Genomic DNA, 17,864 nt, shown 5'->3' with positions numbered 1-17,864 from the left:
CTAGCCGTGAAAACGTAACTGCAGGTAGAGTTGTTCTCGTATTTATAATATTAGTATAAGAAATATTTTATTATGTGTCATGTGATACCTATTAAATAAGTTTTTTTTTCGGCTAAACAATTATTATTATTCTGAAACAATTAAAAAAAAAAAAAAAACGGTAGGTGTAATGAATGCGCGCGCCGGAGTAATTTGAAACACGCGATCAGGCGCAGTGCCGTGGCGGATGGAAGTAAACAAAAAATGATGGCGCGTTCGAAAATCTTTGGGGGATCATACACGTTGCCGCGTAAAAGCGCATTCGTACGTTGCCGGCGCGCGTGCGACTACCATCGTTGTGTCGGTGTGTACGTGATTTTATGTTTGTTTTTTCAATACTATTGTGTTATTCGTAGTGCGGTTTGAAATTAATTTTTTTTTTTAGATTTTTAAGATTTATTAAGATGTCGATTTAGATGTGTTGATTATTTTATATTAGCTGCTTACCTAATGGATATTAGACCAATGCATTCACTCACAGTAAGGGATAATACACATATATTTTTTTAAATTTTTTGTGTAGTAAAAATTAAATTTTATATTTTTAGAATAATATTGTATATATTAAAATAAAAATTATTTTTTAATTTAAATTAAATGTATTTTATTAGAAACGTTTGGCCATGTACATTTTGTTCTTACATAAAAGTTAATAAATGTTTTTACATGCTGTGTATTATGGTCATAATTTGTTCTAATTATTTTTTGCATTGAATATCATTTTGAATTTAATTCCTTCTCAATTATTCTTAACTTCTAAGCTGTTTGAATTAAAATTCTTTTAATATTATTGTTAGATGAATATTGGTTATGCAAATGCTCATTACTGAAACTAATTATTTAATTATAGTTGCATTTAAAAAATCTTATATTCATTTTAAATCTGAGAAAGTAAAATAGCATTAGAGACCTGCTTACTGATTTTAAGCTACCTATCAGTGTGTCAATGTTGGAGTAAGTTACTTTTAAAAGGTAATTAAATTACTTTATTCGTTATTTGGAGATAAAATACTAAAGTTCCCTCACTCGTTACTCAAATAAAATTGTAATGAAATTATTTTATTTTTTAATAATAAAAAGAACTTTTTTACTTCCACGTTATAAATAAAAACAGTACAATAATACTTCGCTAATTTTTTATCATTCGTCAACTAAAAACCTACGAAAGTTTAACTAGTTTATAAAAATTGTACCTAGAGAAAATGTAATAAAGTAAAGTAAAATAATATGTTGTTGAAAAAATTAAAAATTGAATTGTGACGAGTTAAAATTCAAACGATGATACCAAATTATATCCATTATAGATAATATTATTTTTGATTAATTATAAATTGTTTTTAAATGTTATTACTAAACACTGTTATCTTTAAATTATGTATAAGTGTTGCACAAACTGTATTTTGAATTTTAATGACTTAAATATTTTAAAATAATTTTTAAATTTTTATTTGATTTTAAAAGGAAACAGATAGGCTGTATTAGAGCGTATAGACATGGGCGCCCATTGGGAGGGGCAAGATAGGGCACTTGCCCCCCCCCCCCCCGGGACAAAAAATATTAAAAACTTGTAACTCAATAAATATTACCATAATATAATTATTATCTTTACATTTGATAATTTTTTATTTTGACTCCCTCTAAAATTTTACTTATGGGCGCCCATGCGTGTAGATATACGTAATCAAGTTGATGAGTGGTGAATGGTGATAGGTATAATATCATATTTGTTTACAATCTTTAACGTTTTGAACAGTGTTGTAAGTAGTTTAAAATTGTTGTAAGACGTAGGAGGAGGGGGCTGATAAATGATAATCATCTAAAAACACTATATTAATTTTTAATTAATCATAATAGATATGATAATATTATTTCATTAAATAAATGAATATTAAATATAATTAAATAAAGATGTATTTATTTACATCTATTTTATTTTAAAATTATTTGTTATTGTACGAGATTAAAAAAAAAAAAAAAATTAAATTAAAAGTATTTAAGTATTAAAAATAACACAAAATAATAATTATAAGTATATTGCACTATTTCCTTATTATTTTTTTAAATGTCTTTATTATCAATATGACAACTGTTTTCAGTATTGGGGATGGACAGAGAGTGGAAACGATTTTGAATCATTAAAGTTCTCAGCTTGTATTGATACGCTTCTTTGCAGAAAAGTTCCATTAAAATGTATGGGTATGTGGCTGAATTAATTGGTTATGTTATTGCCACTTGTTATAGTTCGTATACATTTGGATAAGCAGCTTTAAATATACATTATTTTGTATCTCTTAATTTAAAGTAATTTTTATTACAAGAACTTACAAATTCTAATAAAAATTTGTGTTTTCAAATTTAGATTATAACTATCAATATTTAATAGCTTATCAATAATTATAAAAAAAAAATATTATGTAAAACATAAAATACATTTGGTTGTTGAAGGGGGGGGGAATAGCCCATTTCCGCCTATAGGTTTACGGATAAGTAATGTATAATATTTTTTCTACTGTTTAATATGAGGAAAGTAATGACCGACCTTCCTCCAAATGACCAATTACATATATGTCTTCTCTATGCTTTATTTTAATATAAGTAAAATTATCTAAAAATAATACAATTATATACATTAATTGTGAACGTTTTAAATGAGATAATATCTAAATTTCTTTTAAACAAATACAATTTTAATTTATATTTATTTTGGAGGTAGGTATTATATAGGTACAAAAATTATTGTATACCTACTTATATATTTTAACTTTTGTAGTTAATATTATGTTTTAATTACATTCAAAAATTGTCATTCATAAAATTACTATAGCTATACTGAATACTAAATACTGGCTGATATTATGTTTTTATTAATTAATTTACAATATAATATATTTTTATTACGTACAAAATGTCTTTAACATTATGTATTAAGTTTTCATCTGATTTTTTTTTTTAAAAAACGAGTTAAAGTAACCATGTATTCATAGCACGGGGTTTGATAAAAAGTACAGTTATTTATATTTCTTTAATATTTTGAATATTTGTTAGTAGTTATAGAAGTTATAGATTTATAATAATTACACCACTCTGAAAATATACTTATTGAAAAATAGAATAAAAAAAAATTATTTTTTGTAAGTGCCATCCAAAATCAATTCTGATCTATGTTATGAAATTTTTCAAATGCAGATAGGTACATATACCGAAAAAGAAAAAAATAGACTGACGAAATATGATTAAAACAAATTGATTTTGCTTATAGTGAAAAATTATCTGATTATAAAAAAAGTTCACATTTAAATAGTTCAAATTAATGTTTCAAATAAAAGGTTACTAGAATAAGTTTTTTAAATGTATTCATTTTTAACATTTTTAACGTATCAACTTTAATACTCATTTTGTTTATAAATGATATAGATTATAATATATAAATAGTAATTAGTATTCACTGAACCTACATACAAAATTGAGTTTATTTTTTTTTAACTGAATATTAGTAATTGGTATATTGGAAATAGTAATACTAAATATTGCATGCAATGAAAAATAAAAAGATACACTTTAAGTAAAATTAAAGAGAATTACTTATTTGTTTAACTCAGATTCGGTAGTACATAATTATAAAAATGTATTAAATGTAATAACGGTACCTAGTGTAAATTAAAAATTGTATAGAGAAAGTTACTAAAAACAGATGAATTGTTACTTTTAAATACCAAAAATCAATATTTAAAGTAGGTTAGAAACTTAGAACTATTAGTTTATATTCATATAAAATAGTATTAAATGAATGGTTTGGAATTTTTAGGAAACGCTCTCAAAATTTAAGATTTCTGTACAAAAATTGTGTAGGTACTTAATTATTTAAAGATCAATTATAAAAATTTAATTTAGCCTTAACCAAAGTAAGACATGTGAATTCTCATTATTTGATCAGAAATAGAATCAAACAATACAATTGGTGTGATTGACATACTTACATAAATATGTATTACATACAGTTTGTTTTATAGGTTCACTGTTTATTAATAATTAATAATTAATTTAATTTTTCATGCAATTATATCAATCTAAGTTATTAATTAATTTTAGTTAATTAAATGTGTGAGTAAAATTATCATAAACAGAATTAATTGGAAGTATTTCAAGTAGTATAATTTTTTATTAAAATGTTCGAACATAATAATTATTGATAATAATAATATTTAATTTAAATTCTAGTAAACATTTATTACTGAAAATAAGATCCTTTACCTATATATTATTTTATCAGCTATACGAATACAAATTACATTTTTAGCGCATGAACGAAATATGTAAATGTTATTATTTTTATTTATTAAGAGAAAAATAAAAACAATATGTTGATAATATATAAGTTTGCACAATAAGATTGTGCTAAACATATTTATAATTATATGAGTATTATAATAGGAGAAGTTTATCAATTATAAATACCATAATAAATTACTACTATAATACTACTACCGATAGTATTACAATAACTATTATAAGTACCAACCAAATTTTAAATCATTCTATAATAATTTGATTTTTTATTATATACTCGTACTTAATTAAATAAGATGTAAAGATAGCATACAAATACTGTTAAACATTTCTTATGACCATTTATTTGAAAATAATAATGTATACTTACTTTCGATAGATAATTTTGAACAGTTTATATAGATTATATTATTCAATCATGTATTTTATGGAGAGAATTTCAAAATTATCTTCTCACATATTTTATCATTAGTGGTTAAATTTGTAGTAATAACTGAATAAAATTGTTTGGTTGAACATATTATCTACAGTATGTATTAAAATATTATTAATGATAGTTACTTAGAGATTCATCTTTTACCGTAATTTTTCTTCGTGTTAATTACCGTAGACATGATTTTATTTAAATATAGGTACTATATTAGAGACAAACAATTTTTTTGGTTCATATATTGTTATCCAGTTCCTTTCATACTAATGATGACTGAAGTTAAAACCTGAAGATTTTATTTTCACATCAATTATTTTAGTTAAATCAACATCACTTAAAGTTGTCTCTTTTAGTCATTTCATTATATATTTAAGACGGAGAGGGAATATATTTTATACGATATGATAAATATATATTTATATTTATATATCTAAACTAATATACCTAATAAAGCTGAAGAGTTTGTGTGTTTGAACGTGTTAACGTCAGAGACTGCTGAACCTATTCAAATAAAAGTTATATTAATAGATTTTTCGAGACTCATATAATTTTTTAGCTTATTATTTTTATTACTATAGGTTTAGGACGGCTCACATATTATGAATTTTCTTTTTTCTCAAGAAAATTGAATAGTTCTTTGTTAATGCATAGTGTACTGTACATATTGAATACTGAAATAATAATAATAATAAATGGTATTGATTAGTTGATCTGCATGTGTTGCTATTTTTTTTTAAAAAAAAGATTATAATAATTAATTTGATTTCCAATGTTTAACAAATGTAATATCCTTATGTTTGTTGCTTATAGACTCAAAAACTACTCGACCGATTTTGATAAAAGTTTGAGAGATTATTCTTAGAGATATCAAGAAAGTTTAGAGAGTAGTTCAAACCACTTTCAAAAATGTACCAAATGCTATATATAATTCGCCATAGGCGATTGCTCATCTTAGTTGAATTAGTTCACAAAGCGAGTTATCAGAGCCTATTTTTGTATGTTATTCATCGTACTATGTCTAACACTAAATTACTTGGTGTGTAATTTGGAATTATAAAATGTGTAGTGACTTATAACTAAGATTATGTCAGTTTTATTTAAATGTGTATTTTTTTTGTTTATAACATAATATTTATAAGCTTTAGAATTGTATTTATCAGTTACAAACGCTGTTTTAGATTTATAATCATGGTTACTGTCAAAAGTTAATACTGTTAAATGATATAATCATTTTATTGTAATTGATCTTGTTAATTTACCGACTTAATTAGTAAGTTTTATCTAAGTGTAATTTGGAAAAAAATATTTATAAACTATATTCTGTAGTTGTTGTATTTTTTGTTTGATGACAAATTTAAAATGTAAGTATTACTAAAAAATTTGATCAAAAATAAAAAATGTTATTAATTATTATGATATTTTATAACTTTCTATCTAAAAATTAAAATTAAAATTAATTGGCTTAGAATAGGGAATTAACCCCCCCCCCCCCCAAAAAAACGTTATTTAAACAAATTTGTTGAAAAATCGAAAATATCTTAATAAACTACATAAATAGCTTATAATTTGTTATGTACTTTTTTAACGTAAACTTCTTACTTTACCCATAGATTTTTCCATAATAAAGTTAAAACTTGGGCGCCAAACCGATGCTGATTGGCAAGCGAATTGAGGAACACCAATATATCGTTTTATTTTATGTTTGTTAAATTGTTGCCTGATGTTGGAATATTATAGGTACAGCTAATACATCGAAGTCGAATTATAGGTAATTATTAATCTTATAACACTCCGTATTAAAATAATATTTTATTTGGATAGTTTTATCCATGGTTTTTTTTTTTAATTTGGATATCTTATTATTGAACTATTTTGTTCTTAAAGTCTTCAATAACTATGTATATTTTGATATAAGTATTATAAATATATTAAATATTTTTCTAAGTTTAACTTAAGAATTTATTAATACTTCTGATATAATATATTTCTTGTTTATTATCGTATTAATACAATTTTAATGTATTACCTCATAGAATAAAAGTAGTTTATAATGTATCAATCTATCCTATGGGATATTATTACACAACTAGTAATTTGTAATATTAATAATTATAATAAATCATATTATATTGAATAATTAATGTTCAAATTTTTATAAATTATAATTCATATAAGGCTAAAATATTGGAATGCGCGGGGGGTTATACCAGGTGTGTCTGGACACTTCTGAAATTTTGTTATTAGGGCCTTAAAGTTAAGCTCCTGAACCAGACCCCGTATTTTACATGTTGTTACCAACTAAAATGTAGTTTATAAAATAAGTGATGGAAGAATTAAGTAGTAATAAAGTGTTTTGTGTTTTTATAAAAAAAGTACCTATCGTACAACATTACACATTTGCGTGTAAAAACTGTTTTATAACAGAAATACCGATGTTCATAATAAAAGACCATTTGGAATCATTAATTCTAATTTTAAAAAAAAAGAGAAATATCGATTTTAATGATAAAAAAATTAAGTAATTGAATTACTTAATAACTAGATATCTGTCATATATTTTTTATTACGAATTGCTGTTGTTGTTATTATTATTGTTAATTGTTATAATATACTGTGTCCCACTGTCCCTTGAATAACAAATGTGTGTCCCACGATTTATAACGTGTTTTTAATTTTGTTTGCCGAAATAAGTAATAACAAACATTTAGGAATTTCAACACAAGTTAAAATATTTTGAACTTATACTTGTATTTATTTTATGTATTTTTAGTACCAGTATCATATAAATAATATTATTGTGTAAGGTAAGTGGTATATAGAAGAGGGGAATTTTGGGGAGTTACAACCTCTACACGTTTTTTTTTTGGTGTAAAACTGTCAAAGCCGAAAGGTAACAGTTTAATTAATAAGTGTGTCCCCTACCTAAACATTTATAATAATGTATCAATGTTATTTGACATTTAAAGAGAACTCCTGAAAAAAAGGGGGTCAATAAGTAGGTAATGTAAGTCTGTAAACATCATCTAAAAATCAGATAATGCACACGTTTATGTATAAAAAGTATGGTTATTTCTTTATTCGTTGGTTTGATTATTATAATGATTTCATTAGTTAATATAATTCAATAAACAATATATTTTATATAGACATCACTTAATATTAATAGTTATAGGTAATAGTAAGCTTTTTATATATACGTATTTTAGTTTTATCCTGAAAAAAAAACATTAAACAGTAATAGGGTAGGTAGTATATATTGAGAATACATCCACTTGATGAAATTGTCCATTTCATGAACTGAATAACTTTTCATGAAATGGAAACAGTTTTGTTTCTACTTGGTGCAATAATTAAAATTTTCATGAAGCGGATATATTTTTATGGAATAGATACTAAATTTCATATTGTCTAATTTTTTTTTATCAAATGGTCATCCACCTGGCGAAACAAATATAACATACAACCATTGTCATATTATTTTAACTTACCTACTACTTTACGACAATCGTTATCTTATAAGATCTAATAAGATAAAGATTTTGATAACAAAGATTTATAACGTATTATATTTTGTTTCACCAAGTAGATGGCCATTCGATAAAAAAAAATTACATGATATGAAATTTTAATATTCAATTCGTGAAAAGATATCCACTTCATAAACATTTTAATTATTTTATTAAGTGGAAAAAAAAACAGTTTCCATTTCATAAACTGGATAACTTTTCATGAAGTGGACAATTTCATCAAGTGGATGTGACATAACTTAAAATATTCATTTACTTTATAATGATGATATGAATATTTTAGGGAAAATCATTAGGCTTAAACATACGCATAGTACAAGTAAAATGGGATCTAGAAATGTGGTATTAATAATTTAATTTAATTAACCACATTGTTTATCCAGCAATCTCGTTAAGACATTGACGATTATTATAAGAGTGATCGTAAAAACCAAAGATAATCATAATTCTTTAAAACGCTTATAAAAATATATAATTATAAATAAAAATTCTATAATATCTAAAATATAATTTTAAGCACACGCCATAAGATTCATAATTCATAATCTCATGCATATATTAAATACAAACAACTTTTTCATCTGAAATAATATTTTTTTTTTTATAACTACTTTAATAATTAATATGAGGATTATGATGACATTGATTCTAATACACTGATTTTGTGAAATTATTACCAATGCATGAAAGCTTTTCAATAATTGTGACTTGTAAGTTAATAAAAAATAATATATCTATCTGAGTGCTGTTCTCAATATATACTACAAACCCTATTACTATTTAATATTTTTTTTCCAGGATAGAACTATAATATAACAATTAAAAGTTCTATAACTATCTATAACTATTAATTATAGGTACGTCATTTTTATAAAATACATTATTTATTTAATTATATTAGCTAATTAACTCGTTATAACTGATAATAATCAAGCCAAAAAAATAAAAGATAACCATGTATAATAACTTATTGAGTTCCATACAATTCTATATGTATTGGTGTTAAATGGTATAATTTATTATTTGAGTAAATATGAATTTAAGCAATGATATTATATAACGATAAATTTAAGATAATTTGTACGAAATAAAATATATATTATTAAGGTTTGCTTAATGTTTATATAATATATATTAATAATTAAAAAGTCAATATATGAGTTAATTGGCTTAAATTATAATGTACGTGAAGCTAACCAAAAGATTTTTTTGCTAAATTATGGACTTTTAAAATCTTTTTATTAATATTACTATTTATTACTACGAAAAAATAATCTTAAACTTTGATATTTTATTCATTACATCTATTCCATAAAAATATGAAAAAATATTAATGTTCATAATATAATGTCCTCACATTATAAATTTATTGTTAGAGAAGAATAAGTTCTTAAAAAACGTGAGTCATTTTATGTTTGTATTAAGGATTGGAAGATATATTGCTGAATACGCGTAATTTGTTTTCAGTATAGCCTCAGAGTCATAACCTCATGCACTATTCGTTTTATTGAAATAAGAGTCAACACTTAAACGACTCAAAGGGAAAATACGTGATTTGTTCATAGTAGATTATTTTTTCCAAAGTTTTTAAATTTATATCAAATACTTTTTATGCTACCTGTGGAGTGCCTGTTATAAATTGTATACATATAGGTATATGCGTTATACGTTGTCAGTAGCATGAGTTTGTTGTCTTAGTTTTCAAGTTTTCAACAGATATAATTTTATATCGATATGTACGTGAAAGGATTTTTATGTTTTATGGTATAATAATATTTATAGATGTATTAAATCTGTATAAAATGTAAAAAATGAACTTCTCTTGAACTCAATGTCTCAATGTTATGAATTATGATTGTAAATATACATTTTATACTATATATTATAATATGGTTTAGTGAATATATTACAAAATATTTTTATACGTTTAAATTTCATAAAATAATTTACTTAAAATGTTATTACCTGTAACAGATATAATTATTTAAACATACTATAGTCAGATGTTTATTTTTTTAGCACAATACCTATTTATATAATATATCATATAAATGGAACAATATTTAAAACATTCATACTGTAAATATTAATTTAATTTATAACATAATATGAGTAATTAGTCATTGTATGAGTTTGCTTTGTTGTAATTTTTAAATTTGTTTATTCATTACGGTATCTTCGAATAAGAGAATGAAATTATTCGATTTATCTGGGCCTTCGATTATTGAGTATTGACTATGTATGGTTTTGAGTGATTGTTGTACTTTAGTCTTATTTCTTCGTATGATACCTAAAAAATTGCTTTATCAAAATGTTAGGGATTATGTAGTCATATATATTTTGATATATACCCTTACATGTTAAGTAATAACTTTTGGGGTCGCTAAATGTTAGCTCATTACTATGCATAAATAACCAAATACTTGTTTATATATCCATCAAGAACTCATAAAGCGATATATATTTTGCTAATATTATTAGGAACAAAATATTTGTATGATACTAGAATAATAGTCAATATATATTTATGTACTTTATACTTGACACTTTAATATTTTAAACACGATTTTGTTTACAATGTGCTTATTGGACTTATCATTTCAAACTTTGTCAATTCATCACAGAAAATTTGATTTATAATTGTAATCATAATATTTTTCATTCAAGTAAAATACTGTAAATTAAAAATTATTAATGATTATTTTAAAATTGTTTTTTTTTTTTGTTGTTGTATTAAATGAATTTATAATGTATTAATTATGAATTTGGAATTGTATTTGTATTGATGAATGCTTAAAACTAACATCTATTCTATATTGTTAAGTGTGAATAAACTACTTACTGCTAATGAAATGGCCTAGTTCTGTTATAAAAGATTTTGAAACTTTCCAAATCCAACCAAACATTTTAATCAATGACCGACCTGGCATTCTATAATTCACCAGACAATTTCACTGTTAGTTGGAGCGGAAGTAGTGAAGGGACCATTTGTCATAAATAAACACCGTTAACTAAATAAAGTCAATAGAAGTACTAGTAATGGGTCGTTTTCTTCGTTTTTTAAGCAATTCATTTTTATTTATACATTTTTTAACAATATATTTTTATTATAATATATGCGTATTAAGTTTTTGTCTATTAATGTGTACATTGTACATATAATAATATAATTTTTTTTCAATAAAAAATATACATATTAATATATTATATAAATTATTTAAGTGTCACAGATACTAATAAAAAATGCTTATTTTTTAAATAAGAGGATCGAGTAAGTAAAATACCCAATGAACGAAAATCAATTACATTGTTTATTTTAAAAAACAATCAAGTATATTATTTTATATGTTTTTACATTCGTATAAAATATTAAGGGATTTGGGAAAATTTTTTTCTGAAATATGTTTTTGATGACTTAGTATAAAAGCTATACGGCGAGGTTATTATTTGTTTTAAATATATATTCAAAATACTGAATAGTAGTATAAATTAAACTATACATCATATTTGATGTATGATAAATTTGGTATACCTGCAAATTTGAGTGTAATAGTGAAAATAATGAATGGTGCTGTGACAAGATATAATTTGTTTTTTGTTTAAAGATACCCTCAGTTGTAGTGGCCTTGACATTGATTTACAGATATTGGTTTTCACATTAATTGTATACCTAGTACACCGTTACAAATACACATATGACATATTACACGATACACCTACATAATTTACTTATTAATGACCATTTAAGGCTTAGGATGTAATAGTTTGTTAAATAACTTACCAGCGACAGGACATTATTATTATGGACATTTTCCGATTAATGTAAGATTGCCTCCAAGAGTTCAGATAATGTTATAAAAGTGTTAATGTACTAAATACGATATTTTCTTAAAATATGCTATACAATACGATAACATGACACTCACATCTAATACTTATAGACTATAATAGCCGTACATCAGTTTCAAATGACCGTTCACTTAACCCTCTGAAGTCAGTCAAAAGAGCATTTATTAAACCAAGTGACCAAAATCGAATGTAATTTCGATCAATGCTTTTCTGCAAAAATAGGAGACACCATTAGTATCTATTCTGAATTTGGAATAATAATAATAATATAGAAATTAAAAGATGACAACTATTGTTATGTTTTATTTTTTTTTTTTTTTTTATAATTTATACATAATATAATTCAAAAACATTCAGTTAATGAAAAAATTTTAAGTTACACCGTTAACATTGACATTACTCATCAGAAACAACATTATTATGACAGTGGATTATTATCGACTTTGAGTATTGTATAGTGTAGCTAGGTAATACCAATATTAATTAAAATCTTAATAATTTTTAAATTAATTTAAATACATACATATTGTACATATCCGAAGATAATATTAATAACTAATAATTAATGTAAAATATACTATACTTTTATCATTATATTTTTTTCTTATTCGGTGAAGAAATCAAATAATCTATGATTTTATCCATTCTAATTCAGAATAATTTTTTGCTTACATTTTTAATGAAATTTTCTAAACTGTAATTCAATTTTATAAACCTTAGTGAATGTATATCGTAGTAGCGTATTACTTCGTGAAATCGATTTTTTCACGAAAAGTTGTCCTTTTCCTGAAGTGGAAACGTCTTTTTCACACATTTTGAAACCCGAAAATATTTCATGAAATAGTCGCTTTTTCATAAAACGGCCACTCCAATTTGACATTATGTAACTTTTTTCAAATGAGTCATTCACTCTACGAAATAAAATATTTACCATTAGCATATTAATATTATTATTTATTTTGGTCAGCTATACAATATATTTTACATTCATAAATTGTATTTATATTTGTATAAAGATACATTAAAGTATACAAAGTAATACTTATTAATATTGAATTCATATTAAATATATATATATAGAAAAGAATTATATATTTATTTAAAAGAGGAAGAAAAAAATGTATATAATAGACTTTAATACACTATAGTTATACCTAAAATATATTTAATGAACTATTTTGCACCAAATCGAAGTCTGTGAAAAATAGTATCTTTATTTTATAAAGCTTTTGGAATAAAGGCAGGTACTTTAAAAACGCTGAGTGTTGCCAAAAATGTTTCTCTGACCTAATCAAAGGCTAGTTTATCGAATTATTGCTTTGGGGGTTATTACTTGAACGTTTAATGAAAAGTTGTAAAAAATAAGTGATAAACTTTTCTTTAAAATTATACTATTCAATTTGTTTGGACTGATAATTGTATTTTATTCCTTATCGTTATCGTATTAATTCGTTAATTTTATTTTATTAGATCTTATAAAAAATGATTGAAATATTTTTAAATAAAACAATTTATAATAGCTTAGTACTTTTAATTACTCGTGTGATGTATTTATTATTAAACTATTAGAACAATATGCTTTTAATGAAAAGAGAAAATTGACAGTTAAATTAATACCGTATTATGTTCATCTACATATATAATATTAATCTCTTTATATCTCAAATTCTGTGTTTTTTTTTTTTACGGAGAATAATATATTTTTCAATTATGAATAATTTTGATTTTCTGAAGTGTTTAGTAGTACTCATATGTATTGTTTGTTCTTATGTGTATTTAAATTTTATTATAATATTATACTTGGTGATTATTAAAAATTTTAAATGTCTTTTAGTTTACCATTTGTCTTACAAAGGGTTTTTTTTTTAACATTTAGTTGTTATATTGATTGCATTCCCATCGTTTACGTTATTCATAAAGCATGCCATTTATTAAACTTTATGTTACTTACTTTGTGTAACTATTTGTGTTATATTTAATATTTCTTTAAACGAATCACTTTATTGCATTGTTAGTGAATGTGAGATGACCTAGATGACTTACTTGTGAACAAATTATCTAGTTAATTAATCTGTTTGTAAAATAGCTCGGATCAAACAAAATGTGGGTGAAATGGACGTTGATTATTATGATTGCGTTTTCGACGACAGGCGTAACCGAAGGACACATCAACATGACAACTCGACGAGAATCAACTATTCCACCTACTGCGGTAGAAAACGACACCGAGTACGACGAAATGGCTAACTATACGGATGAGGAATATCGCAATTACCTAGTCGAATACGTTACACCCCGAAAATCCGAATGGGTATTTATAGTCATGCACTCTATGGTTTTCGTTGTCGGGCTTATTGGAAACGCTTTAGTCTGCGTAGCCGTTTACAGGTAAGACATGTCATCATATTTTCATATTTCTTTGTTTTGGTTTGAAGGGTAAAAATCATAATGTTATAATATTATTTTTGTTCATCATAATACGAGTAAACTTTAGCTACAACGACCATTTGCTATGTGCAATTTTTTAAATTACATTATAAAGTTTAGGATTTTTAGAGAATAATAGTAGATTTTGGTTGTTTTCAGTCCTTGGTTTGAAGGCTTTATATAATATCTTTGGAATTTTATACTCTTTGAGATCCTTTGTTTACTTGCGGTATCTATCGGAACAGGGGTGGCTGCAGTTTTTTGTTTGGGGAGGGGGTATTTTTGGTATGTATATATTTATACTATAATAAAATTAGCCATCAAGTGTTTATATAATATACAAAAACTTAACACAATAATTATGAAAATAATTTATTCCAATAGTGAGGGTTATATAGCCAGTAAAATTCAAAAACAATCAATTTATGACCATCCTCTAAAGTTGTAGATATTTTTAAGTAATAGAAATAAAAATCCTTAGGAAAAACAATATTTAGAAAAAAAAAGCTCTAGTAAGAACTTAAAAAAAACCCATTTAAGTTGTTCTTATGTATGTATAAAAAACCTATAGGGAAAGTTATATGCATTTCAAGTTAAAATGTTGACGAAATTCGTAAAAATTATAAAAATAACAAACTACTACTATTTCGTAGTTAGAAATTCATAAAAACTTTTCGTTTCATATTTAGCTTTTGAAAATTTAATACAAGATTCTTTATAAGTAGTTTATACTGAAATAATAAAATCTAAAACATACATAAATACAATTTTTTTATAGATATTTTAAGTTCAAATTTAAAAAAAATTACTTATTTAAACAATAAATAGCGATATTAATTATTTTTTAATAATTTAAAAACATTATTTTTTCGGTATTTAAAACTTAAAGTGTATTATTATATTATTAAAAGCTTTACTATATATATTTTTTAATTGTTATGTTACTAATTACTATGAAATTTTTGGTTTATTTTAATATATTATTTTTTTAGATTCTGAGTGGAGCGAATGGAGGAATAGAGGAATGTATTGGTTTTACAATGATGTTTATTTCTTTTTTATTCTGTAAACACTTTTTCTCCCCCTGAACTTGCTCAAAAGTACAAGTGTAGCATATTTTCTGAAAAGCAATGTTCTTGAGCTGGTACTTTGAAAAGATCATTTTTTGATTTTCGAAACGGCACTCGAAATAAAAGCGGTTAAAGGAGAAAAAACGTACGATATCACGATTTTGTAGTATTAAATAATATTACGGACGACTAATTACGGCTTTGTTTAATAGAAACGAATAAAATTAAATAAAAAAGATCCTCTCGTCCACTTAGAATCGTTTTTTATCGAATGCAATTATTGCATTCAAATCGAGTACCTACAGTAAAATTACACTATACCGTCCGAGGACCGAAGGGACGATGGACAAACATCCACCACCGAAATGCGCTGACCTACTTTTTTTTTTAATATGAACTTAGTTTTACTCTTTTACAGTATTAATATAAATATTTCATTAAATATTGGGTTATATAGGTTGATAAAATGTATAAATATATGATATTATTATAAAGATTAAATATACTAATAATATAATAAATGTATTTTTGTAATGTTTTCGGAAAAAATTTCATCAATCCATTAAAATAATACTAAAAGTAAAATAAATTAACTTAAATATATAAATCAAAAAATATACCATTAAATATACTTAGTGATGTATGCTGACAGCCCGTTTTTGTTCACAATCGTTTTTCTTTTACAATAATATATCACAGTTTCTTCAATTTCAGTTTACCCATAATAGTGAACTACTCGAAATTTATTATACAACAGATTCTTTCTCACTTAGGTACTAGCTTATTTATAAATGCATTTTTTCTACGATGAAATAATTATGAAATTTATAATAATTTAATTAGTAATAATTTTATTGTATTTTTATTTTTGATATTTTGTTTAATATATCTAATAAAACTTTTAAGAATACCTACGATAGTAATCATATTTATTATAGTTTACAAAAAATAATAAAACTCAATTAAATTAAATTTATCATTTTTATTGAAAAATGTTGTGTGTATAATATTGTATTCCAGAGATTTTTTCTTAGGTTCTTTCTACTGATATTTCATTAAAAATCAAAAAATATTTTTGTATTTTGAAATTAAATTAATACATACACCTAGATATATTTAGTAAACTATTATGCTATCATTTTAAGTAGAATATATATTGTTACCACATTTATCAATTAAAATGATTATTACATGGGTAGATAAAACATTAACCAATACACTGTGAATTCATATTTTTATGGATCTATTTTTTCGTTATTATTAGTTATTTATTTAGGTATATGAAAATTCATTATTAATATCAATATTTGGCTATAGGTACAACATACATTGTCTACATTTTATTTTTGTTAAAATAGTGTTGATGAATATGTTGAAATACAATTGTTAATTTATAACAAAATTAATAATGATTAATTATACATTGTAGACATTTTTATCTTTAAATAAGTTTAAATACAACTGATCTTTTCAAATTTCGTTTGATATGATTTACGCTAATTTTTTTTTAGGAATCGAACAATGCGAACGGTAACGAATTATTTTATCGTTAACTTGGCGGTGGCTGACTTTTTAGTGATCCTAATCTGCTTGCCACCAACTGTGGTGTGGGATGTCACAGAAACATGGTTCATGGGCACTATAGCTTGCAAATTGGTTTTGTACTTTCAGGTCAGTGTTTTTTCTTATTATTTCCACAAAATTAGTTTAGTTCTGTAGTACCTACCACTGATTAGGTTGAAAATATATTAAAGGTTAAAAAAACTCTAAAGAGTGTTTTACTTTGTATAAATATAAATCAACGGCGTTCTTTTATTTATAAAAAATAGTAGTATTTTTTTCGATGAAGTCGACTTTTTAGGCAAGAATACTTTAACAATGGTGCTTTGAAAGAATCATAAAAAATTTCATTAAATTTAATTAAGTTTAAGCTCTTCATACTTAATAATTAATTTATCTGTATGCTTATTTTAGATGCATTTTGTGTAAATTATTAGTGAATTTCTGTTTATTCATTACTATTTGAAACAAGGGTTTCTATGCGTTTGTGTATATATTGGCATAGTGACATGAGCTTTTAAGAAGATATTCATTACAATGAAATCCATTTAATGTTTTAGAGAATTATATGTTTCACATTGACATAGTGTATATTCTATACATGCAGTAAAACTAATTTAAATGAATAACACTATGTACAAACTTTTGATACTAAAGGATCGTATGATCTTTAAA

The 17,864-nt window shown here is 23.9% G+C and overlaps 1 protein-coding gene across 2 annotated transcripts in view; it reads left to right on the top strand.

Moving 5' to 3' along the window:
- The first annotated feature begins 258 nt into the window (after positions 1-258).
- The window catches only part of LOC114130933 (orexin receptor type 2-like), a 30,587-nt gene continuing 12,981 nt past the window's right edge, over positions 259-17,864 (top strand). For both annotated transcript variants that reach the window (XM_050200619.1, XM_050200620.1), the window contains exons 1-3: positions 259-519; positions 14,219-14,520; positions 17,141-17,300. In XM_050200619.1, the coding sequence (XP_050056576.1) occupies positions 490-519; positions 14,219-14,520; positions 17,141-17,300 (492 nt within the window). In that variant the 5' untranslated portion in view covers positions 259-489. The remainder of the gene's footprint in view (positions 520-14,218; positions 14,521-17,140; positions 17,301-17,864) is intronic.

Source organism: Aphis gossypii, chromosome 2 (assembly GCF_020184175.1).
Source record: "Aphis gossypii isolate Hap1 chromosome 2, ASM2018417v2, whole genome shotgun sequence".
Lineage (NCBI taxonomy): Eukaryota > Metazoa > Arthropoda > Insecta > Hemiptera > Aphididae > Aphis > Aphis gossypii.
Note: the sequence above shows the minus strand (reverse complement) of the source record. Positions and strands in the feature narration are given on the sequence as shown.